Raw genomic sequence first — 26,789 nt, forward strand, 5'->3', positions numbered from 1 at the left:
TGAAGGCATCTTCTTTGGCACTTAATGTGTCATACCTAAAACTATTTAAAAAACAAAAGTTTTATAAAACATCCACACCATACCATGCTTACTCTTACTGTGCTTTGGAAGGATTAAGTTCTGTACACCAGTAAGTCACAGTGGAAAGATAAGCCTATTACACACAAGTAACAGTAGGGCCTCTCAGTTATATGGAAGCAGGCCTAAAATAAAGCTAATAACTCACTTCTTCAAATGCCGAATAAACTTTTTTTCTGGACATCCAATTTCTTCCTTTTCTGGACACCTCTTTTTGTTCCAGACAATGTTCCTGCTAGGCAAGATATTCAATGATCAGCACAGCAGCACACATATATTTGCAATAATTACAATATTTAAAACCTAATTATAAACCTGTAGATTTGAGTCTCTGATCAGATATCAAAGTATTTCAATTCAAAAGGTCATTATTCAGTAGCATAGTTTGCTAGAGCCTTCCAAGTTTTCAGAGCTATGATTATAAGAAAGGGTCATATGAATGCACCAAGGATAGATCTATAAAACGTTAACCCAAAGAGCAATGATTAACGTTATTGTGCGGTCACACTGTGATTTTACTTGACTCACTCTCACTCTCTCTCACTTATACACACATAACTCTCATACACTCACTCGTCGATTGTAAATTGAACAGCTAACGAGAAGGTTTGATTTACTGCTGATTTTAGAGTTATATCATTTAATGTTAGGATGAATCAATTTAAAGTTAACAATAGACTAGGATGTCTTAATTCTTAAAAGCTCCAAGGGGCGAAGTTAACAGGCACTCTGCATGTGATGCTTGTTTATAAGGCGAACTTTACCTAGCCAGTAAATTTCATCTGTCAAACTTGCTGGAGATTAGAGAATGGCTTCATGTTTCAATCAGATTGAACACAGGAAGACATCGGCTGAATTTGCAAATAATTGGGGAGGGAAATACAGCCTGCAGGTGCAACAAATTATACCTGCAGGATGAAACAGGAGTGCGGGGAAGACTCCAATCAAGCTTAGATTGCACATACCCACACAGTCCTAAGAGGTTTAATCAGGCAACATAAATGAAAATACCAATGTGGGTGCACTTATGGGTGTGTAGAGACTTGTCCTCTGTTGTCATACTAACAATTTAAGTGTTGTTTGATTGTCGATACATTGGCCAAGTTACCAAATTACTAATACTGCAAAAGCTATGACTTTCATTGGAATTCATGTTTATGCATTAGAAGATTATATATTGGGTGAGGTTGTCGTGTCTCTTCCAAAAATATATGACGACTGTGTAAATTAAAAATATGTAAAGTAGTCATTTTTATTGCAAAGATTCACTCGTCACCCTAGTTTGGGAAGAAACAATGTTGAAACTTTTTCTTTGATGTTCATGTTTAGAACTTGCCTGCACCAGTAAAACAAATAAACTGTTGCTGAAGGTTAAGTGTTCCTCCAGGCTCACAAACAAGGAAACACATATTGTTACACCTAGTTACAAAGTATGTAAAGTCACAAAGTGGGATGATTGCTGGCAGTTTGACAATTAGAAATAAGTCAAAGTGTAGAAGAACTTATTAAGTTACTGCCTTTATTCAGCTCTCTCATTCTCCCCTATCTGTGATTCCCTCTTTCTTTCTACTTTATTGTTAAAGATTATGGAAATACAAGAAATGAATCCTTTCTTCCCTGTAACCTTTCTCTCTCTCTGTCCTCTAGGCCTTGGACGGCAGGATCTATGAGCATGTAAAAGACTACCTGGTAGCGCTGTGCCGTACTGAGCTAGAAGCCTCGCAAGCAACACACAACACCTTCCAGTTCCTGTTGGACAAATCCACCAGGGTGAGTCAGATGTGGTGATAGACACACAACGTCTGTAGTCAGTTAGTTAGTGCTTGTGCTTTTTGGACCCTAAACTGATACTGTAGGTAATACACATCCATCTTCTCGACACCACAGCATGATCAAGCTGCTTATTTTGCGAAAGCAGTATGCATTGTGTTGAGTAAAATGATTTTAGGCTATTTTTCCTGACGTTACATGGTAGAAGAATAGTGCTGAGGATTGGCATTTGGGAGCATTGTTAGAAGTCAGCATTTTAACGAAAGCAATTTCAATATGATTTATGTTGGAATGCTAATAAGACATTTCTAAGAAAAACCAAAAGACAAAAGCAGAAGCACAGCGTGTTTCAAACAATGTGGCACACAATAAGACAGAACAACTAAAGCAACAAAACAAAAATGTTCACAAAGATAAAATGATAGATTTGTCTCAATTTGTTTTCATCAACAGTATGTGCTCGTTAGCTAGAAGATTTAGTCTTGTGCAAACATATTTACATGCATGCACACTTCCCTGGAGTATTAGCTTTAGTGTGTAGTCTTTGTCCTCAAGTTGCCCTGTGAAGTTTTCGTGTCAACAAGCAAAGGTTATGTTTACATTCAGTGTTTTTCACCACAATGAACTGTGTGTTCTTGAGGTATAACACATGTTTTGAGGGCATTCCTCTGTCATAAATATGTGCAAAGCCAGTTGAATTGTTTACATTAATGTGAAACCAGAGCATCACTTTGCCACAGGACCTACTTGTAAAAAAACAAAAAACAAAAAAAAGCACCATAGCACCAATATAAAAACTCCACAGGGTGCCTTCAATGAACTTGTTCCTCTACTGTCCTGACCTGACATTGATGCCATTAATGTGATGCTAAAGATCTTAAAACCAAAATCTATCTCATGAAACACTCACCGCTAGTAGGCTTGAAAGGCGGCTTTAAAAAAGTTTGTAGTTTGCTGCTTCACAGGGGAGCGGAGGCTCTGATCAGTGTGGACTCACAGCGGTTACGGTGGATTCCAATATTGTCAAGTTTTCACACCAGGAAACCTGCATACACTGCAGACAGATGATTAACTTATCTTCTTCTGTCTCTTCCTCAGATAATACAGGAGTTCAACCAGCAGTTGTTCATGCAGGAGAACCCAGTGTTTCACAAAGCACACGACTTCCAGTTCCAGCCCAGCGAATGTGACACGGTGAGACACTGTATACATATTCACACACACATGCATCATTGTTCTCCTGTGCTCAGAGTAGTTTGTTGTTGAACTTGTGTTGTTTGTATATGAACCTGTTCACACTACATGCATGCAGGCTCACACACACACACAAACACAGTTATCATCATCTTGTCTTACCACATGTGGGCTTTTCTCTCCTCCTACTTTTTGTGTCTCCAATACTATTTTCTGCCTGTAACTTACTTCCTTTGCTCATCTCTAACTGTTGGATCCCTGAAATGGAATTCATGTACCTTCATTTTTAGAGAATCCTTGGACCGAGAGGCTTTCCTCCTTCCTTGCTGGAAATCAGAGAACCAAAGCTCTGATCATTCTTACTATCTGGAGAGATCTTTGGCTCTTTTTTTCCCCAGCATTTGCCGATTTTTTTTACATTACCAATTCAGGACGGAGTCATATAGTTAACTAGTGCCCAGTGAGAGCATGATAGAAGTTTGCCTGTAGTCTAATTTGAATCATTTTAATGCCAAATGTTGTGTGTCCACTGGGAAACTTTCTTTGTAGCGCTGGCTTCTTCATCATTTACACGAGCTAGATTTGAAATTTTTTCAAATCAATGGCTGCTGAATGGTACAAATATTTCAAATTTATTAGAGTCTCTGTGATCGTCATGCAGCAGTGGGAATCATGCTGTCTCACCCCTCTGGGGACTTGTTAAGTGCTGGCTAAAGAAGAAATGTCTCCCAGTGGGCACTGACCCCTAATTCCTCTATATGCAGCAGCTATCCTATTCTCCAGTGTCTGAGTCATTTTGTGCTTTTTTGTGTCTTAGCTTTCCATCTTACTCTCTATATTTTCTCTCACTCTGTTTTCCATTAGAAAATATACCATATACTGGTATTCTAACATTTATCTGTAAACAATGTGCTATTCCTTCCCAGTTTCTTCCTAATCCTATTTAACCTCTGCTAACACTTTTCCCTAAACTTTTTTTCCATTAACTCCTCCTTGTATTTGTGTGTCTGTGTGCTTGCACTGCTGCTCTCGGTTGTGTCGGCACGTGGGTGCTTCTTGTATGTGTGTGTGTGTGTGTGTGTGTGTATGTGTGCCAGACTCTGAGCTCGGTGCAGCAGTTGGTGGACATTGAGCCGTCGCCCGTCAGTGCCATGAGAATGACCCTGGCACAGGTAGTCTTAACTGTTGTTAGCATACCAATCTTCATTCCTGACTCAAACCATGGATCATCTACCCCATTCATGTTTGTCTATGTCTGTCTATCCTAATGAGATTTAATTGAATATGTACTACAGGAAACTCATGTATTACCAGATATCATAATAATGCCTCAATCCAAACAGCTGAGGTTTATGATTGACTGTTAATACACGAGTCACACTGTTTGTATGCAAACTACAAAGCAGCTTAACTCTCTAACTTAGAAATATGGCTTTTGCTGTTGCCTTACAAAAATATCTTCTTCCACTACTGGTAGCCATAGTGTTGTGTGTGTTTAGATGTACTGCCTTGCATCTGGTACACTCCATCTGTGTGATGCATGCTGAGAAATAAATCAAACTAAGATCAATAGATTACATATTTTATAGAAAATTGACGAAGGATTCAGGGTTGTAAATTATTGTACATACAATAATAACACTTCATTGTCAACCATACTCATCTTTCACTGCTGTAAGTCTGCAACATGGGGCTCTCAGGCTGACACTATGGTTATCTTACATAATTGTTGCCCTCATAACAGGTTCTACGAGGAGAAGCTCACAAAACACTAATAACCAAATAACTGCCAGGTCACTGACATGACAACATAATGCTAAAACACACAGTCAATGTCACTCTGCCTATAGACTGCTTGAATAAGAAGTGCACATATGGGGAGTACCACCATTACCCCTTCTACAACTTAACCCTGATTGACTCCTGACAGTCATCAAACAGTAAGTGAACTAGGATTACCTCTAAATCCCAACTGTCCTCCCTGGCAAACAGTGTCAGCCCATCCCTCTTTCTAAACAGAAATTGAAGTATCCATTAATAAGCATATGCCAATTTCCACATAAAAAAACTTTATTTTCACACTGGGGGCAATGAGCAAGTAAAAATATTAGCACACAGAAAGACTCAGAAGAAAGAAGAAAGCTTGTTTAATTATGGTTTATTTTATTGGGCATGAATATTTTTATTTATTTATAACAAATCATTTTTCTCTCCAATGTATTTGTTTTCTCAATGGCTTGGCAGCTTTAAGAGGATGTTCATCTTGGCAAATAGTGGTCCACATAGATTTTTCCTGTAAACTTAATCTTACTGTTAAAGCTGTTGCAAACAACTTAAGTCCTTATTGTGTTTGTTTGCCACAGTAATTTGACAGTGACTGCTGCACGCTGAAGCTCAATCACCCTATTACACCTATGACATCATCACCATGACTTTTCATAAATAAATTCAAGTCAACATGACGTAATTATGTGTGTGTGAATAACTAGTTCAGACTTACTGTATATTTAAGAGTAATCATAGGCGTTACTTGAGTTTCTCATTTGATATCTAATAAAATCATATTTCAGTTGACTTTTATGGCCACATATGTCCATCCTAATTCTATGTTGTTGCACTGAAGTACACAGTGACACAAAGAAGCCGTCATTATTAGAGAGTAAGATAAAGCTGGATGATACACCCTGCATTTTCTAGTTGCTCTGTGCATAGTACAACATGAGTACAGCTGTTATGATAGTGGGTTCAAGGCACTCTAATGCTGTCACACTGTCATGTGTTGGTGAGCAGAGTAGTCTTTGCACCAGATGACTCATCAGATGCCGTAACTTTGTTGCATCATCTGTTTAAATATCAGTATGCTATCATTGTCCTTCTGTAGTGAAATGAGTCAAATGTTTGCTGTGTGTGATTTTTATTTTGTTCATTTGTTGTGTGTTATGGGTTTAAAGTATAGTCATTCAAGGCAGAATGACATCCACTGCACTTATTTTGTTGTTTCTTCTTTGTGTGTTTATGTTTTTCTTTGATAGTTTAAAGTACAGAAGTAAAAAAGACATATTAAACATGGACATTTGATTGAATTTTATGTAGGACCATTTGCTGATATTGTAAACACAATCTTTTAAAAGTAAATTAAGCATATTGCAGCCTAATGGCCTTGCTTTGTCTGTTGTTAACAAAACAAATGCTGACCAAATAAAAAGGATGATAATGTCTGCATCTACCAAGAAGCAACCTAAGAGACAGAAAAATACTGGTACATTTGCTTCCACAAGTGCTGCACGTCAGATAACAGTAAAACTAAAAGCAAATCAAGGCTATGTATTTGTCACATTCAGAAGGCGCTGCTGTCTGTTTCACCGCAGGATGTGCAGACACCATGGAGTCAAAGCCTCCCATTGCTTTTAAAAACCCATTAAAAAAGCACACATGGAAATACTGCTGCCTTGACTAAACTGTGATACAGGTGCTGTTCAGTGTGATGTATTATATTAGTCAGGACACCGGTATGTCTCTGCAAGCTGTTGAGAGATTTTTTATTTTTATTTTTTTATTTTGTGGAAAACTATGGGAACCAGTGTGTTTCTGTGGCAAATACACGTGATACTGAAGTGAACATAAACAAGAGAAAGTGTTTGTAGTGAAGGGATGAAAATACTTTACTACTGCATGTATGGTACCTCCCATTCAAACAGAACCATGAACATACCATCTTCAGTTTCCCTTAGCTGACAGGCTGAGTAACCATAATTATGCCTGTAATCACATTATAGAAGTTGCTAATGGTTTATCATTGTGACCTTGCTTTAATAAATGCTCTTTTCACATTTGTTAAATTACCTCTTTTATAATGTAATCAGAGTAATATATATTATAGCTGATAAAGGTCTCCATTACAATTGTGATGATTGAGAATAAAAAATGAATTATGCTGTTCTCTACTGCACTGTTGCTTAATGTCCTGCATGGTCTCACACTGAACCAGCCTATCAGCTGTTTCACACTGACCAGCGGAACATTTCAAGGTGCTCTCAAACTTATTTTAGAGGTTTACCAGCTGCATCAATTATTAGATAAATTGATTATTTGATGGAAAGAAAATTAATCAGACACTATTTTGTTAATCAACTAATCATTACAGTCCATTTCAAGCAAAAAATGCCAAATATTTAATGCGTTATTATTGTAGTTACGTCTGATGTTTCATAGACTAAGCGATTGATCAGTTAATCAAGAAAATAATCTGTTGATTAATTGTTAATTGAAACATAAACAGTAAACATAAATATCATGTACGTAATATAATGTGAAAAACAAACAATATCACAGGAATTCACTTACATTTCTGTGATATTACATACAAGGAAAATATTTTACATTGCCAGCATTCACATTGTCCCTGCAGTATACAGAAAACTGGTATACCACCTGAAGGAAACACTATGTACTCTGTGCACTCGGTTCACATCATAGCAATAATTTTAGCAAACTATCAAGTCACAAATTAGCTTAACTCTCTCCATGACATGTCAGTTTTAGAGCCACTGTTCAAATCTAGTTTTCTGCCTCCCTGCCTTTAGTCCCTTTGATGCTCCCTTGGCTGAATGTAATTAAGCAGTAAATCACATGTGTAATACTCTTCATTTCACACCTATACTTAGCCAGATTTATGCCCTCTTGTTACTGAAGCAGCACATAATTAATAGATATGATGTGCATGGAAACTTGCAATTAAAATACTGTGTACTTTAGTCTAGCTAACACACTTTTATTATCAGATTATGGGAACCCCAGAATCAGGTCTGTGAACACATCACTGACATTGAATGGATTTACATCCTGAGGCTTAGTGGGTTTTTCTTTTCTTTTGATTGTATTTTTGTCTGCTTCCATCCAGAATACTTTACATTTTGCTCATTTATGAAGCAAATATGTAAAGCACATGCTAAGATGCCATATCATTTTGATTATTGGCATGGAAATTAGCCTTTTGTTTTGTGCATATTCCTGGCAGTCAGAAAATTAGCAAATTAAACCAGTGCCTTTTTTGTCCTAATAACACACATTTCATGTCAGGATTAAATGCTTGCTGATTCTGTGGTTGGTAAGACGTGGAGTAATGCAAAAAAAAAAGTGTGTAAACTTTGACTGATTTCCTGTAGCACAATACTTTCTGGAGAAGAATTTCCACATGGTTATAATTGATGTTGAATGTTTAATTGGAAAGCCATGCAGATTCTTTGACAGGCTCACATATGGGCTTTTGTATGTAAAGAAAACTCACACTCACTCACATCACAGTGCACCTCCTGCTCTCTCACATGTGGTTTTAATAGCAGATATTTCATTCCAAGAGAAAAACTGTACAGCTTTGCAACACACGATGTATTAATTATGTGAGAAGGAAACAATCTTTCTCTCACACTTTCTTTAGCTTAATTAACAGCTTCTGCATATCACACACCTTGAGCCATTATAGCTGACAGTGTACTTACTTTTGCACTTGTGTATGTGTGTGTTTGTCTGCCATGATGGTGTGTGTGGCTGGGTATATATGTGTGTTTACCCATGTCTGCTTTGTTGTGTGTGTGTGTGTGTGTGTGTGTGTGTGTGTGTGTGTGTGTGTGTGTGTGTGTGTGTGTGTGTTTGTCTATTTTAGAGTCGTCAGCTGGAGTCGGAGACTGGGACGACAGAGGAGCACAGTCTGAACAAGGAGGCCAGGAAATGGGCGACCAGAGTGGCCAGAGAGCACAAGAACATCATACACTACAAGAGAGTAAGATGGACACAAATACTCAAAAACATCTGCTTGTTTACATGCTTACACTTTCACATTATTAGCAATGCAAATTAGATTTGTTATAGGAAGACAATATGTGAATTGTGTATATGTTTTTTATTGTATTTGTGTTTTTAAAATACACCCATACTATTTCTAGTTGACTCATGTTTGTGTGTGTGTATTGTGGTCAGTCTCTGGAGGAGTGTGAGAGCCATGGCCTGCCTCCCACAGAGCAGGGCAGAGCAGATCTGGAGATGAAGATAGAAGACACCAAAGAAAACATACGGAAAGCTGAGGTTGGTGATTTTTTTTCCTCCTCTTTTCTGTTCAGACCAAGATTAGCTTCACTGTGTGAAAGAACACAGTCCCTTCATTCATTTCAAGGGGGCTACTGCATTGATGCAGTGGAGGTAACGACACAGAGGAGTTTGATTTTAAATAAAACAAACATAAAATTGGTTCATACAGCAAACCTGGCTCAACTTTTACAGTGGAGGCAATTATCTTATATGCAGTGGATAATCAAATAAAGTATTATGAATTGCTGTACAGTGTGCTGTACAGCGTTTTGTGCCTAATTAGCTCTGTCTTACTGGTATCGCAAAATACACACCAACACCTATACAGCCCCTTTTGTCTTTATTTTGGTTCTGAACACCTGGTTTACTCTGTGATAGACCTTTCTAGGATCTAACATGCCTCTCGCCCAGTGCATGCTGGGATAGGTTCCAGTCACAAAGACAGATAAATGAATGTTTCCTCTTTTCTTTTGTTACTACTTTTTCTGATGCAAGTTTACAGAACAGCATGTTAGTCGGTAGACAGAAAATTAATCAGAAACTATTTTGATAATCGATTCATTTATTTTAACCAAACATTTTCTGCCTCCGAATTCTCAAATTTAAGAATTTGCTGCTTTTAGGTGTCATATATGACAGTAAACCAAATATCTTTCAGTGTTGGACTATTAGTCTGACTAAACAGGATATTTTGTACATCTCCTTGAGCTGTGGAAAATTACAGCACACACTTGTTACTATTTTCCAACAATGCATAGACTAAACAAAATAATAAAACACAGTCAAATTGTTAGTGACACCAAAAGTCCTCAATGTCGAACACTTAGACTAGTAGCTCATCTTATTTCCTCTGTTTGGGCTGAGTGCCTAATTATTTGGTAAATATTTTGAATGCCAACGGTGCCAGGTGGTGCTCAGTCTGCTCACCGGCAAGACTAATGTAGCAGGGTGCAATTAACTAAGCAGGCCCCAGGATTTATCAAGTTATTGGACCGTTCTTATTGATCAAACACAGGAATCCCTTGCTGTACATTGATCTGTTGCATTCTGTTCACTGTTAGAGGCCTCTGCAGTGTTATGTCTGCTCACACAGTACAAAAGTGTGATAGCAGTACAATTATTAAAATCTGAGTAATCAAATGTCATAGTGTCTGTTTTCATAGATTTCCCACGTTTTTTGCTCTGTCTTCCACTCCCCTGTTTTTCCTTCCTCCTCCGCCTCTTTTTTTACATTGTCTCTTCACAGTCCCTCTCAATCCCTTCAACAACTCTCCACCTTTCCACTTGCAGAGATATCAATCATTTATTTATGTATTGATTCTGGCAGATTCAACCCGTCACACTATGAATCAGATCACTGCATCATCTTTACCCTCCTCTGTTCCCTAGAAGTATCTATTTTTGTGTTGTCTTTTAGTTCCATCCTTTTTTCTGTTTCATCCTATTTCATTTATGCTCACTCTCTCCTCAGTACCTCTCAGGCTTTTATATATGCAGCACACTTTACTGTCAGATTTGATTAAAAACATTTAATTTGTGATGAATAAATGCTATTTCACTATTTCATCCTCTCAAGTACTGATGATCTCACTGTCTGCAAATACTTAGGGAGTTTTTTTAAGAGCAAAGTGCAAGCATGTGACCACATCACTGTTTTCCCACCAAACCCTCCCTTTCGCTCTCACCCTCCCTCCTTCAGTCCCACTTGCTCACACTGTCTCTCTGCTATTCTTTGCGTCTTCAGGCCAGCATTACCTTGAGTAAGATAATGAATATTTTATGAACTCATTTGGTACAAATGGCTTCATCACTGAGCTCTTATCACAGGGTATACAGGGAGTGAAACCAACACAAAATACATTATCCAGCTTTGATTACAGCATTACCTGGATAGTGATAGTTCACTTCTCTCCTTTTACATGAAGTCCCATCTTCCCAAAACCAGCATCTCATACTTTTCATTTCAAGACCTTGTTAGCAAGGAAATGAAACCTCACTATATTTCGGATGGAGAATTACTAGGTGAGACAACTTACAGTATATATTGTGAATGTCAATTTGTGTATCAGAAGATGTGGACTCAGTGGAAAAATGCATGAGGTTGTGTTTTGTTGCATAATTTTCCAGCGTTATCTTTGACAAAAAGAAGCAGGAGCAGTGAGAAAAAAATAATGATGTTTGTAACAGCTGCTTATTATTTCTGCTGATGTTCTTCACGCTAATGTCTCCAATAGTGACAGAAGAAACACATCAAATATACTTTGTTTGTGTGCCAAGTATTGATGTGATGTTTTATCAGTGTATGGTGGATGTAAGATGTAAGACTTCAGTTACATGCAGATACACAGTGAGTTAGTACACTGACTTGAGTAAAAAAGAAATTCAAGTGCACTCTTTTATTCTGCTCCATAAGCTTAGTACTCATTGGCGTGTCAAAAATAAAGCTGTTTGTCAGAAATGCCAACTTAAGCACAGAAGGCTGCTGCCAGCCATTGAAAAAGATTGATAGCATAGTTGGTCTCCTTACATTTCCTCGTTTACTGATTTTTCATAAAATGCCTGCTTTGCTTGTCACAACATCCTAAACACTTTGACAGGCGAACTGAATCGATGTTTAGAGTCGGTCCACTTTGAGCTAAAGATCTGAAACACCATCAGTTATTTTATGTCATGCTACAGGGCATCTGTAAGCAATATACAAGCTTTAAGTTTTTAGTTTTACGATACAATCTTATCCAGCCTAGCTCTTTATCATTTTGATACACATAACATTGTGATAATATGTCAGTAGGTATCCTCTCTTAACAGACAACTTTACATCTGCATATTTTTATATATATTATATTAGGTAGAATTAAGTGCAAAATACTCAGCCCACACCTAAAGTTCAAACATCTCTCCTGTCCTACTTAATTTGTTGCTTTGCCTTTAAAGATTAAGACAAAATGAGCAAAACTTGGAGCAATAAAACAACATACATGCAGTATGTAATACCATTGAATCTGTGGCCAGTTAGCAGTAGGCAACATAATCTTCAGATTCACTTTTTTTTTCCTCCTCTGATTGAATGAGATCAATAAACCCCGACTCAGAGAAAGAGAAGAGTTATGTATTCTGTCCTGTCTACAGAGTGTTGATGCTCTGGTTTTATGGCCTGTGAATGAAACTTGAGACTGTGTGTCTGTGTCTGTGTGTGTGTGTGTGTGTGTGTGTGTGTGTGTGTGTGTGTGTGTGTGTGTGTGTGTGTGTGTGTGTGTGTGTGTGTGTGTGTGTGTGTGTGTGCGTGTGTGTGTGTTAATACTATCTTCCAAAATCAGCAGTGATTTACAAGATAAAGTGTATTATTCATCCAGACTATCACAGAGATATTGTTGGATTGAAAACTGGTTGCACTGAAACTAAACCAAACATGACATGTCGTGAAAGAAGAGTTATAAGTTCCTAACTAGGCAATTTTAGTCTCAGAAAGGCGTATTATATTGATTTGAAGTACTTGGCATCTGTGATATATTTTCTACAGATGTCCTACAGATACATATACAAATATAAGAGCATGAAAAAGTGTGTAGCTATCCAGAATTAATTTAAATTACTGCAAAATAACCCCCAAATATATCTCCCTCACAGACAAACCCACACATAAAGATCTGTACCTGGTGGTGAAAGCAGACACCTCCCTCTCCCTCTCTCTTGGATATACAGTATCTTGCATATTCACTTTCTCTTCTGTACACATACTTTCAAATGCAGCAGAATTCCCACCTGAAATTCCCAATATTGATATTAGATAGTTATTGTGGTCTGTGGGTGTGTTTTCTTCTTGCTGTCTTAGTCTGTAGAAGATGAGAGAGTGAAAACATCTGAATCAGGACTCCACCAGACAATCTGGCCTCATTAACACGTCACATCAAAAAACCTCATCAAAAACAGAAGATGAAGCTGAAAAGAGGCACATTCCAGTAAATACAACTAATAAGGATGGAAGATTAATTAGAATCTGGATAACATTGTTTCTGGGTTGACAAATTATTAAAACACAGAAGCTATACTAAAATATGGGTTCACATGTAGCATACTTATTTAAAACACAGTGTACATATTCATTTAATTGTTGACACTTACAGTAATAAACAGACGAATTAACATATCTAATAAAAAACCAACAGTTACCGTACATATTGGTATTAATCTATTAATCTGCCTTTTTGATCACACTCACCTCTTTATGTTTGACTCAGTAATATCTCACATACTATAGGTAGTTTCTTTCATTATGTCTTTGTTGTCTCTTATAACTCTCATATGAATCCAATGGCTTTTCTGAGTTCAACTGAAAAAAAGTATTTAAAAAATCACTTGGTTTCAGCAATTTTAACCATTATTCTTTCATTTTAAACTGCTTTAATTACAGTATTTTGAGAAAACTTCCCATAATTCTAAATTATGAATAGGAAGTTACAGCCAGATATTCTGTGTGTCTGCCTGCCTGTCCACCTTTCTTTCTGTTTTATTGATTTCCCAGTCAAATTATCTTCTTTCTTTCGGAGGTTGCACAGTCTTTCAGTAAGTGAGCTGTACTCACACCACTGGCTACTTATCCCATTGACTTTAAGTGAAGAATGCACTGCCTGACATCCTTGGAAGCACAATATTTCAATATGTCATCTTTTTTCCTCTTTGGTCAAGTATATTTCACCTCCAACAACAACAACAGCAGGAGACCAGGCTTGTGCCTCCCTCTAGCATTTGTTTGGTGCTGCTTATGGAAAAGGGTTAAAAAAAAGAAGAAAAAAGCCCAAGCAACTAAGGCACTTAAGGGGCTCAGGTCTTTATTGATCAAAGCCAGGGAGTCTGTCTTTAGATGTGTCTTTCTGTCTGACTGCACATCTCTGTGGGAAAGAGGTATCAGCTATCAATCTGCTCTGTCAGCATGAGAAAGGAAGGCAAAGGAGTGGGTAACGAAAGAGAAAATTGATGAAAATGGAGAGACAAGAAAAAATAGAAAGGATTACAGATGAAAGAGAAAGTTGAGGAAGCGAGACCAATTGAATGCGAATCTCATGGGTTTCCCTGCTTTTGGTTGTAGCCTCATCAGATTGTCTCATTAGTAAAGAACGCAGCACATGTCCGGTTTTCACAGTGCTCACAGCTCATCAACAGAAAGTGCAGCAAGTTTTTAAAACAGTGAACTGAAGACAGCTAAGATATTAAAACTTAATGTGTTGTTGACACTGATTTAAATGGTTGTTAAAGATTAAAATTGTGTGAATTGAGGGAGATGTATCATGGCCAGAGTCGGATGTATGTGCAGAACTCACTTGAGGTCTGTCTCCCTGCATCACTTCTAGAAACCCATTATAAATAAGAAATGGCTCCCACCTTGCTGTACGCATCGATGCTTCCCAGTTGCTTATTATATTGATATTGCTTCCACCTTGTAGCCCAAAAAATAATATATATTGTCTTTTTCTTTTCCATCGCTGGGAAAGAGCTTGCCACAACTGAATAAATAGAAAATAGAGACTTGCTGTTACAAACTGACTGCAGCCAGTGTGGTCCCAATAATCAGGCTGGTTAATAGCTGCTAGTGCTATTGACTCACAGTGAGACATTTCAGACTTTTACCTTTAATTTTTTTTTTTTTTTTTTAAAGCCTCTTACTGTGATAGTTTTGGGCATTGTTCCTTCCAGTTGTAATAACACTGAACTTTCAAAGTTGATTATAGTCCCTACTAATTACAGCAATTAAATAGCTTTTAAAGAGCCACATTTTAAATAAAATAATCCAATTAGTAACAAAAAACAAAAAAAACCCTTGTAATGTTCCTTTTACAGTAAGACTTCAGCTTAGGCCAGTAATGTGGTTGATTTTCTTAACATTCCTGAACTTTCCTTTCTCCAAAGACAATAAAGTTGAAAGCGGAGGCTCGGTTGGATCTTCTGCGGCAAGTGGGGGTTGCTGTGGATACCTGGCTGAAGAGCGCCATGAACCAGGTGTGTTTTGTCAGTGAGTGCTGGAGAATGTGTGTGCGTATACTGTATATGTATGTGTGTGTGTGTGTGTGTGTGTGTGTGTGTCTGTGTGTCTGTGTGTGTGTGTGTGTGTGTGTGTGTGTGTGTGTGTGTGTGGTGCGTGCGTGCGTGCGTGCGTGCGTGCGTGCGTGCGTGCGTGCGTGCGTGCGTGCGTGCGTGCGTGCGTGTGTGTGTGTGTAAGCCACTCATTGTCTCTGCATGATTTGTTTAATACCAGCAAGTGTGAAGTAGTGTGTGATATACGTTTCTGAATGCATTCGTCTTTGTGTCTCTTGGGGTGTATGTCTGTGTGTGAGTGTGTGTATTTATGCTGCCACGCATGAATGCCAGTGTGTATTGCACTGTATATTGCAGTAGTAGCAGTAGTAGTAGAGAGTGTGCTTGTTTGTCATATGTGTATAAATCCCTCACTCTCTCTGTGCATGCTGTAGGTGATGGAGGAGCTAGAGAATGAACGTTGGGCCAACTACACTTCCCATGATCCCTCACTGTCGGTGAGATACCTCCCCTCACTGTGCCTATGTTGCTGCTTTTTCGCCAAGCCAGCAGAACTTGTCTTGTTTTCCCCAAAATAGAAATATTTTAATGAAATTTGAAAACATAAAGTAGGAGGCATTAATAAACAACAATCCGGTAAACATAATTAAGATAATTGTGTTACTTACTCCAATTCTTAAGACTAATGCTAATGCATGCATACAGTACATGCATAAATTATGTTTGTCAGCAATTTTCAGAGTTACAGCAGTTTTTGACTTGGCTGGAAAGTGCAAATCTGACACCTGCAGGCCAGAAGTAGGACTTTTTTGTTTTTTACCACAGTATATAAGTAATGCCTGAGTTGTGTTGCATGCATGGTGGCAGGCTTTACTCACATCAAATGAGAACCACCAAACCACTGACAGTATCACTATATGTTATTCATGTAACTGCTTTTTGTTTTTCACCACAGTGTTTTTTTCCTCTGGCACTAAAGAAACACTCTCCACTCAGTTCAGCACATTCAAAAAAATGTCATTTAATACTTTTCATTCTTTGTGACTTTATTATAAGTGAAATCCACCCAGCCAGAATAGTTCTCCTGACAAATCACTTCCTGAATGATGTAAATTGCAAGATAATTGACCTGGAGCCCTGCTGCCTAATCGTCTGTCACGCCAGTTACAGCCTTTTAAAACGCCCCACTTCCCCCACTGGAATACTGATGAAGTCATCATGCAAGTTTTTATTTCATGACCCCTAGCTTTAATAGCAAGCTAGACTGAGTACAGAAGCCTGAAGGGACCATCTTTATCATCTCATCTTGTTTATGATTGTGTGTGCATGTACTGTTTGCATGTCAGGGGGAAACAGTCGAGTTCACATCCCTCTTTCCCTCTGGCAGTGGTAGATACCTAATTTTTCCTACCCTGTATACTGTAAAACAATATTCCAACTTAAATTTAAAACTGATTACTTCTCCCAGACTGGGGAACACGGGATCTAATTGATAGTCTCTAAAACAAATTAATCTTGAAGTATTTCAAAAATGGTGTTATTATTTTTGTAAAATTTGTATTAAACTCACATTAGCCAGCCTAAATATGCACAATCAATAATTCAGCCTTAAATGCTGTCTCCTGTGCAAGCGTGTAAAAAGGCAAATGACAGGATATGCAGGCCTTACTTAAGTTATGGATATTTATTCTTTTTTTTACAAGCGTGTCTGTCACTCTGCTGGGTATGTGGGGAGGAGAGTGTACATCCTTTGTTGGGAGATGTGTGTGTTTGTCAACAGGGCTAAACAGAGTCAGTCCGCTCCATTGGAAGCACTTGTCACTCTGCTCACAAGATATTGCAGCTCGCAGCAAACACCAGAGAGAGAGAGAGAGAGAGAGATACCAACTGTTACAGAAAGAAAGAGAAAGTCTGGAGAGTGAGGGAGTGAGAAATATAGGCAGAGCCACATTCGGGGAAAGGGAAGGATAGGAGGAGTTGCAGTGAAAGACAATTTCTGAAGGAGAGAAAGGAGGAGTGAGCTGGGAGAAAGAGGGGGTGGTGTGATGTGGAGGAGAGAGTGTGTGTGTGTGTGTGTGTGTGTGAGGGGGGGGGGGGGGGGGGGCTAGTGTCAGAGTGATAATGCTGAAGTAAAATTGGATGCAGAGGTGAGAGAGATGGGAGCAGAGAACATACAAGAATATACTGTAAGTCTAGCAACACAGTCTATAAATATCGACTTATGCATGTTCCTGCAGAAAAAATGGTGTCCAAAACGAAAAGCTGCATCAGGTTGCAAAGGCCTGCAAGCCAAACCTTTCAAACACCTGACACATTATTACACTGGTAGCTGCCAGTAGTTGGTAAATTCATTTCCTGTTGACATTTTGTTGTTGTTTACATCTGCAACCATCTAACGTTACTTACATTATTTATTATACAAATAAGCTTGAGGTTAAACTCCTCCATCTGGTGTGGTTGTCATTAAAGGAACAGACCAGGAGGCACGCTGCGTATTCAGGAATTTGACAGCAGTTCAACATCCTTTGATTTTATATGGAGTGAACTGGAGCCTTAAGAGACTGACAAAGGTAAACAAAGAGGGATTGTAATAACAAGGTGCAACAAAGGAAATGAATGGATGGATTGTGAATACTAATCTACAGAGCAAGGCACTCCCCTCAGTCCTTTCTTCATTCCACTCAACTTTATTAATATGACAATGAAATACTGTAAACCATGAACCCTCAAGTCCCTCAAGGCCGGCACTGCCTTCATTACAATATCACTTTCACAGTTATTACCTCCAGGCCCAATAAAATCTGTGATTGGTCTCTATCTCAGCTGTATTGGTACACAGACAGAGAGAGAGAGAGAGAGAGAGAGAGAGAGAGAGAGAGAGAGAGAGAGAGAGAGAGAGAGAGATAGAGATGTATTTTTGGGGGTATTTTATGAGGTTATTACTGAAATACATGCTGGTCATTTTACTTCAGGGATTGAATGAATTGGCCCTGAGGCAGTGTGGTGTTCTTTTAAATCCTTCCAGTAAAGTGGATAAAAGTGACAAAGCACAGTAAACAGCAGCCAACGGAAATGTGGCCAAACCTCACGATATGGAGCTGGAAAGCAGGTGGATCTAGATTTATCTCCCCACTCAGGTACACTTTCCATGGCTGTGTCCAAAACTTATTCCCTATTTACTGTGTAGTTACTCTTCGCCATTTAATTTGGATGTCCACCAACCAGAGTGTGAAACTGACCTGCTATAAAGTCATGTCAAGGTTGAGACTGGTTAAGACTGTTGCTATCTAATAAAGCTATAGCCAATACTCCTGTTTTTCCATTTTGGAGTGAGGTTCAACCAGTTCAAGTCCAGTGAATACCCTTAAATGGTACAAAGGTACCAGGTGCCTTTTACCAGGTGCAGATATAAAAAGTTCAGGTGACCAAAAACTGAAAAATAATGTTAATTTCAGAGTAACAAAAAATAGCTTTTTCAGAGATCAAGTCATGGGTTAACAACTCACAGCTTTTCTTCAGTAGATGTAAATTAAGACTTGAAATTTGATGCAAACAATTCCCACAGGTGTTCCAACTTTTGCTCATTACTTACAAACTGTGTCTGTATAAAAGCACGGAAAAGCACAGCATTTTGCAGAGCCATGCAGTATCCTCTGGTCTACAGCTAGTTGGTCAGGGGTTCATACTACAACAAGATAATGACCAAAAACAGACCACCAGGCTGTCAGAATCACATTAGAAGAAAAGAGCAAGCTTCAAGTCATGGACTGGCCAATACAGTCATAGAGTTTGTTTAGGATTAACTGGACAGAAGGGTGAAAGCAAAGCAACCTGCAAGTGCAGCACATTTATAGGAACTTCTGAAACAGTGTTGAGGAAAAACTTATGTTACTCAAGGTTTTCCTTATGTTATATCTGCAAAAGTTATTTTGCAATATACAATTTTTTTTTCAATATACAAAAAGAGTCCATGATATATACATTTTATTAATCTTCAATTGTTTATCTGTGCTGTACTTTTAATGTCAGAGTACATAAAATATGCAAATGTTAATAAAAACTGGAAAAATGGAAGGAGGTTGTCCAAAACTATTGACCAGTAGTGTAAATATATAAAACTAGGGTCCATTGCATGTATAATACTTTCTGTTAGCAATCCCACAATGCAATTCATCACATTCTTTATCTGCAAAAATGTGTGGTTATATACTTTTTACTATACTAAAATGATAAAGATCATTATAAAGTGTCTAAATCCAAATTAACTGATCAATATAGTCAATAACCAAGTGTCTGTTATTATGAGGAAATAATTTCAGATAAATGTACAAGGTGGAAAGATAATCATTGTTACAACTTTATGTAACTTTCATATCTGCAGGGCTTTGAATTTAAACTGTAACAACAAAGAGCTAAACATTATTTGTCAACCAATCAATCAATCAATCTTTATTTATATAGCGCCACATCACAACAAAAGTAATCTCAAGGCACTTTACAGCAGGTCTAAACCGTACTCTTTAATTAAATTTAAAGAGACCCAACATTCCCACATGAGCAAGCACTTGGCGACAGTGGCAAGGAAAAACCCTTTTAACTGGAAGAAACCTCAGGCAGAACCGGGCTCTAAGTGGGCGGACATCTGCCTCGACTGGTTGGGGTTGAGATGGAGAGAGATAGAGACAAAGAGAGGGAGAAGGAGATATAAAGACGAGAGATAGAAGCACATCGAAAATCAACATTGAAAATAATAGGTCCAGGACAAAGATCATAAATATGGGCTGGTCCAGGACAAGACTGGCCGGCGCCAAATTATAAGCTTTATTAAAAAGGAAACTTTTAAGCCTACTCTTAAATGTAGAGAGGGTGTCTGCCCCCCGGACCGAATCTGGAAGATGGTTCCACAGGAGAGGAGCCTGATAACTGAAGGCTCTGCCTCCCGTTGTACTTTTAGAGATATGAGGAATCACAAGTAGGCCTGCATGTTGGGAGCGTTTTGTTCTAGTAGGTCCATAAAGTACTATGAGCTCTTTAAGATATGATGGAGTCTGACCATTAAGAGCTTTGAAAGTGAGGAGAAGGATTTTGAATTTCATTCTGGATTTTACCTTAAGCCAATGCAGCGAAGCTAAAATGGGAGTAATTTGATCTCTCTTTCTAGTTTTTGTAGCCACACTAGCGGCTATTTGATGGATTTTTTTTTTTGATGTTACATTTTGTGCAGACATTCATCATCCTCAGAGGATGCACCCAAATAACTTTGGTGATCCCCTGACTTTTCCTGTAGTACATTTGTCTCTGTCCACAACTTTGTTTTATGACCAAATAATAACATTTCCACCATCATCAGCCGCACTTTGTGTTTAGTGCTAATTAGCAACTGTTAATTGTAGCATGATAATATAGCAAATTAAGATGGTAAAGATGTTAAGCATTATACCTGCTCAATATTAGCATGTTAGCATTGTCAATTTCACAAATTAGTCAAGGGATGTTTTTCAAGTGGAGAGCTTTGACAAGATTGTGTTTATTAGGTAACACCTTAAGACCACACCTGAAGGTTATTATTATGGAGCAGAATTGTCTGTATAGGAGACCAAATAGTGAGAAATCCCTATATACTAATCTCACACACACACACACACACACACACACACACACACACACACACACACACACACACACACACACACACACACACACACACACACACACACACACACACACACACACACACACACTCACTGTTTTGTCCTGCAGTGGTGTAGAGTTTACTGTGTCAACAGAAATCTGATGACTGAACACAATGACTTAGGAATGGATAAACACTCACATCCACATGCACACACACACCCACGGTATTGTTATGGCCAGGTCAGCTTACTGTGTGTGATGGATCTTTCTACCAGCGGGATCACATGACATTCATATAAGCCAGTGAAATTCTCATGGAACAAAAGAGGGAGGGGCTGAATCATATGATACACGAGTCCCTCTACACCTGTCTCTAAAAGCTGTAGTAGCAACTCTGAGCAAGGCAGAGAAACTCAGGCAGTAGAAAAGGTAAGCAAGAGTCTGTACGGATAGATTCAGCTGTGATACTAGCACACAGGGAGGGTGCAAAAACTACAAGTGAAAGTCTGCTTCTGTGAAATGGACAGCCCTTGTAGCTGTTGATGAAGAGCAAAGAATGCAGTGGGAGTGAAAGTCAGGAGAGTAAAACAGCAGAAGTGTGAAGAGCAGATGTGACGATCAACAAAGGTTACTGGAAGAGAACAAGAAAGAGCAATTCAAACAAGCAGAAAATAGACAAACAACGTAACAAGTGACCTTGTTTGAGACATTAGAGCCAAATAAGTGAGTTTGGGAACTTGGGAAGTTAGTGAGAAACTACAGTATCTGTGTGTGTTATTTTTCTCTGAAGTGGAGGCGAATGGAACCTTTCTTACCCGTCCTTGTAGTTATCAAAGGTTTTGACTTTATCTCACTGTGTGTGTGTGTGTGTGTGTGTGTGTGTGTGTGTGTGTGTGTGTGTGTTTGTTTGTTTGTGTGTTACAGGGCACAGTGGACTTGGAGCGCGAGGAGGGTGAGGAGTGTGAAGAGAACATGGAGGTTTTTGACGACAGCAGCTCCAGCCCCTCGGGAACCCTCCGCAACTATCCTCTAACCTGCAAGGTCCTCTACTCATACAAGGTGTGTTTTTACTACAGTACTACTATTAATAAATGTCTGAACAAGATGCTCATTCTCACTTCCACTTTTGCTCTTTCTATATCTTTAACACTTTAACGTCTTTCTCTCTCCATCTCAGGCTTCCCAACCAGATGAATTAACTATTGATGAACAGGAGATGTTGGAGGTCATTGAAGATGGAGACATGGAGGACTGGGTCAAGGTGCACAAACACACATAAACACATATGTGCACTCACAACAAAAGGAGCATAATCTCATGTGTACGGTGTACTGTACATCATGCTTGTGTGGTTTCTTGGCTTTCTTTCTCCCAGGCTCGCAATAAGACGGGCCAAGTGGGCTACGTCCCTGAGAAATACCTGCAGTTCCCCACTTCCAACAGTCTACTGAGTATGCTCCAGTCTCTGGCTACACTTGACGCTCGATCACACACCTCATCGAATTCAACTGAGCCAGAGCTGCACTCTGGCTGCATCAACGGAGACACAAACAGTACGGATTATAACATAATTAAACTTAATTATAACCTTAAACACGCTGGTTCCAGTTGTACCAATGTAATCAAGTTTGTTTCTTCGCATAATGAGTTTTTTATGTGCAACTTTCTGCTAGACTAGAGTTGGTTAGAATCCAGCTGTAGACAAACTGCAAATGTGGGTCATCTACTGCACCTTAATGGGTAAATCAATGTAAATGTATCATTTGGTTAAAACAATCAATAGAGCAGTAAAAACTACAAAACTACAGCGAATAATGAGTCATAGTTCAGTAAAAAAAGTAGATATTTGGTCCTTAAGTCAGGTTTCATGAGCTTTGTTTCTCCTTATTATAGAGAAGAAAGAGCTGAGAAGTGTGTGACCATCCCAGTGCCAGTAAACAATAGGCAAGACAAGGCAGCTTTGTTTATATAGCGCATTTCATACCCAGGGGCAACGCAACATTTAACAGTAAGAATAGGCAAGAGTTGAGCTTTATCTAAAACCAACACCTTCTTTATGCTGCTTCTTATTTCTACAACACTATTGGTTTTATCTAAAATCATGTTTTGAAGGTCTAGATACAGCCAGCATAGATGGCAGGACGTTCATCAGGTCCAGTGCTGCATTTAAAGGCTGAAAACCAGCGTAGAGCTGAAATCCGTAACATTATATATGAAGAATGTTTATGTTAAAAAGTTGTATAATTTACCATCGCTGGAGAATTACCTCGCTTTGAGAAATGTTGACCAGGCTTGTTGGGTTGGAAATTAATTAAATTACCTTAGCTGATAACTAATGTTTATGGTAGCTGATAGGTAAAGCATATATCCCCTATGTACCTGAAGTGAAAAGACCTCAGGAATACAACACTAGATGTGGGAAAATAATAAATAATTAACAATAGTTTGCAGCTTTAAGTATTTCAAATCTGTCCATTTTCGTGTTTTACTCTTCCATCCCAACATGCTTTCTTTGCAACCTGACCCTTTTTTTCTCACTCCCTCTTTTCCTGCATCCTTTTTTTTTTTTTGCTGTGTGTCTGCTCTAGCAGTACACTTGGACCAGACACATGAGGAAATCACCTAATTATCTTTACAATTTACTTACATTGTTCCGTCTATGTCTGTATCTTCCTCTCCCCAGCAGGGTGTAACACTATCTTTGTAACAAGGGACTACATTACCCCAAGAATAATTATTCCTGCTGTGTATCTCTTATTATTTTCTCTGCCTCTGTTTTTGTTGCCCGTCTCTCTGTGTGCAGTGGTGTATGTGCGTGCACTTTATGATTACGAAGGCCAGGCAGATGAAGAACTCTCCTTCTCCGAGGGAGCCGTGATTCGCCTTCTGAGCCGAGACACTCAGACAGACGATGGCTTCTGGGAGGGGGAGCTTAACGGACGGGTGGGTGTCTTCCCCTCCGTGTTGGTAGAAGATCTCACAGAGAATGGAGAGAACAGTGGAGGAGGGACGGGTGACATACAGGTACAGTAACACCACCAGGTAACACCATCAATAACAAAAAAAGCGAGGTCACAGGGTACACATGCCTGCAACGTCACACACATTAACTGACTGAAGGAGGATTTGAAATAGCAACATGCACATTGTGCTGTTCAGCGCCCCTCTCTTGAACTGAGCTGGAAATGTTCTCTTATCAGTCTTTCCTCAGGGCAGAAATACCAAGGATGAAGTGTAGTCTACTGTGCCACTCGTTTCCCACCAACTCTCCCCTCCTCCTCCTGCCTGTTGTCCAGTTTATCTATCAGCAGGGCAGAGTTCACAAACAGTAGATCAGCACTGCTGTGTTCCTGCAGCCCCCTGATAAAAACCCCACACAGCAATCACAGAGAAAGGTCTTATCTGTGGCACTGAGTGCTGCCCTATTAGAGGTTTAGCAACAGGAAGGATACAGCCTCTCCCTTCCTATAAGCCTGTAGACATAACACAACAATTCTTAACCGCTCTTAAGTCCAAATTTGAATCCTCCTGTTTCAGCAGAAGCTTGTAACTAGTAAACTGGAAATACTGCTGTAAGCTGTTCTTCAAAATAACAACAGTTTGCTCGAGGTGAACTAAATGACGTGCTATACACTTTTCACTTCTTATGAAATGTTTAAATAGTGCATTATTAATCACATGTGCGCTATAACTTATCCAGTTATACCTCTTAACTTACTACATACTGTAGTATACTATAGGCCTTTTCTCTTCCTCTTTTTTTTCTTGTAAAGTAACCTGTTTTTTGGACAGTTTTATGATAATTATCATACTGATAGAAAGGTCAGAAGATATTCCCTTTAGTGCCGCCATCAGGCCAAGATTCAGTGGACATTTTCACCTGTAGCTCTTTTTCTCGTAGATTATTAAGAATAAACAACCTATTTTTTTGGAGTCCCTTTGGTTGAGATGAGTTGTTGTAGCTTATTTTACCAATTGAAGAAGTAAAAAACACAATTTTACACACATTAGATCTGCTCTTCACTGTATGTGAAAGGTTACAGATATAAAGTGAGAGCATAGCAGGAAATGATGGATTTCTTTACTCTTGTCTGTTTTTGTAGATCTCTCCATCTTTGAAGCTGCCATCTTCGCTCCCGCATCTTCCGCTGTACGACCAACCTCCCATCAGCTCTTTCACCAGCCCCGAGACCTCCACCCCACCTCCTCTTCCACGCTCACCCTCCACCGCACTCAATGGGGAGCACAAGCCTCCATTGCCCACCTCGTCACACAAGGGACCGAAAGCCAACCACAGTAAGATACACACGAACAGATTCAAGATAATTTCATTTATTGGTCATTAAGGCAGGTTTACAGCAGGTTTTATTTATTGTCTCTCTCTTTTCTTTTCTCTGAAGATCAAAGTTCTGGCAGGAGTCCAGTGTCTCCAGGATTTCCTCAGACTCAGCCACTTCGATTCACTCCCGAAGGAGGCCCGGGCAAACTACGACCTGTTAGTGTAAAAGTAGTGTTTTTTTTACAGCTATGCTGTCAAGAGTTAATGATCTAGGATGATAAGTGTAATGGCTTCAAGCTTGTTTTCCTTGTAATTTAATTTGACGCATTATTTCAGTGTTTCAAGACAAATACCATAATATGTGTCATGAAGTAACAGGCAGTTAAGGTGTCTGTTAGATTAAATATTAGAAAAGCTGCTTTTCCAGAGATAAGGTGTTTAAGTAGATACTAAAAATTGATCCGGGCCATTTTTACAGTTTGTTATAGACTGTGAAATGTAGAATATGTTCAATTGCAAGGTTATCTGGATCATCATTGTGGTGGTAAGAAGATGCTGGTTATTGTGTATTGTGTGTTATGTATCTTAGTGTAACTGAGGGTTTTTTCAATTAAAAATGCAGTGTTAATTAAAAAAAGATTAAACTAAATTCAGACTTAATGGAGAATTTAAATATTTCTAATTTTATGAGGCATGCTTTTTAGAGATAAAAGGTTTATGTCCTATAGCAGGAATATGATCATAAGCTGTTGGTCATATTAAGAAAAGTAGGCCATCTCTGTTTTTGCCTTGACAATAGTTTTTTCCTCAATTTTCTCTTATTCTCTAACTTAAATGTAATATGTTTTTCTTTCACTGCTTCAGGTGCGCGCTGCTCCTCCTCCACCCAAACAGCACCCCCGCCGACAGCAGGAGAAGAGCGACAAGACAGAGGAGGTGGAGATCACGCTGGTGTGACAGACAGACAAGCTGGCAGGCGGTTATAGACACACACACAATATAAACAGATGACAGACAGACATATTCTACACGCTGGGGAACTAACCTGCTCTGAACTGAACTGAGCTTAAATAAAGTGATGTGAAGTAAACTGAACTGAACCACGTCAACCCCCCCACAACAAAAAAAGCTCCTCTCCCCCCACCTGCCCCCGGCCATTCCACATCTTCTGTTATCCTCAAGTCGAGGAGGAGGGCAGAGAAAAGGGGGACAAGGCAGAGTATCCAATTCAATAATCTCCGTATTAGCTTCCTAATGAAGTGCAGCAGTAGCCGCCCCCGCGTTCTTCTCCGCCCTCCCCCGTCCTTCCATTCTTGCCTTAAAACCCCCTCACCTCATCGGGCAGCAAACCAGAGCACACTGAAGAGGAGGAAGAGGAGGAGGAGGAAGAATGTTTGCAGAGGGGAGGAGTGTGAGGGAAACTTAGTGATGGGTTTGGCCAGTTTTCTTTTTTATCTTGTTAAGCTTACTTACAACATATTTAACGGTGGATTATCTCACTGCACAGGCAGAGCGTTCTGTTACATTTGAGAAACTTCCATTTTTTCACTCACTTGCTAACAAATAATCATGAAACATTAGAAAAGTTATCGAACCACAAATCTGATCAAATGTAGTGAATTTTATACATTTATAACGTATAAGTTGACAAAAAATTATTCCTTCAACACCAACTAGTCTGCTGTAATTTAGAGCTAATATTGTCATTACAAATTAATCT

At 38.9% G+C, this 26,789-nt stretch overlaps 1 protein-coding gene across 1 annotated transcript in view; it reads left to right on the forward strand.

Annotated features, from left to right (window-relative positions):
- LOC133980163 (F-BAR and double SH3 domains protein 2-like) overlaps window positions 1-26,428 on the forward strand; it is a 74,306-nt gene extending 47,878 nt beyond the window's left edge. The window contains exons 9-21 of the mRNA XM_062418767.1: window positions 1,726-1,848; window positions 2,947-3,042; window positions 8,705-8,821; window positions 9,019-9,123; window positions 15,031-15,120; window positions 15,591-15,653; window positions 21,715-21,849; window positions 21,968-22,051; window positions 22,166-22,343; window positions 23,594-23,814; window positions 24,894-25,086; window positions 25,191-25,285; window positions 25,934-26,428. Coding sequence (XP_062274751.1) covers window positions 1,726-1,848; window positions 2,947-3,042; window positions 8,705-8,821; window positions 9,019-9,123; window positions 15,031-15,120; window positions 15,591-15,653; window positions 21,715-21,849; window positions 21,968-22,051; window positions 22,166-22,343; window positions 23,594-23,814; window positions 24,894-25,086; window positions 25,191-25,285; window positions 25,934-26,026 — 1,593 coding nt within the window. The 3' untranslated portion in view covers window positions 26,027-26,428. The remainder of the gene's footprint in view (window positions 1-1,725; window positions 1,849-2,946; window positions 3,043-8,704; window positions 8,822-9,018; window positions 9,124-15,030; window positions 15,121-15,590; window positions 15,654-21,714; window positions 21,850-21,967; window positions 22,052-22,165; window positions 22,344-23,593; window positions 23,815-24,893; window positions 25,087-25,190; window positions 25,286-25,933) is intronic.
- The last annotated feature ends 361 nt before the right edge of the window (window positions 26,429-26,789 follow it).

Source organism: Scomber scombrus, chromosome 5 (assembly GCF_963691925.1).
Source record: "Scomber scombrus chromosome 5, fScoSco1.1, whole genome shotgun sequence".
Taxonomy (NCBI): domain Eukaryota; kingdom Metazoa; phylum Chordata; class Actinopteri; order Scombriformes; family Scombridae; genus Scomber; species Scomber scombrus.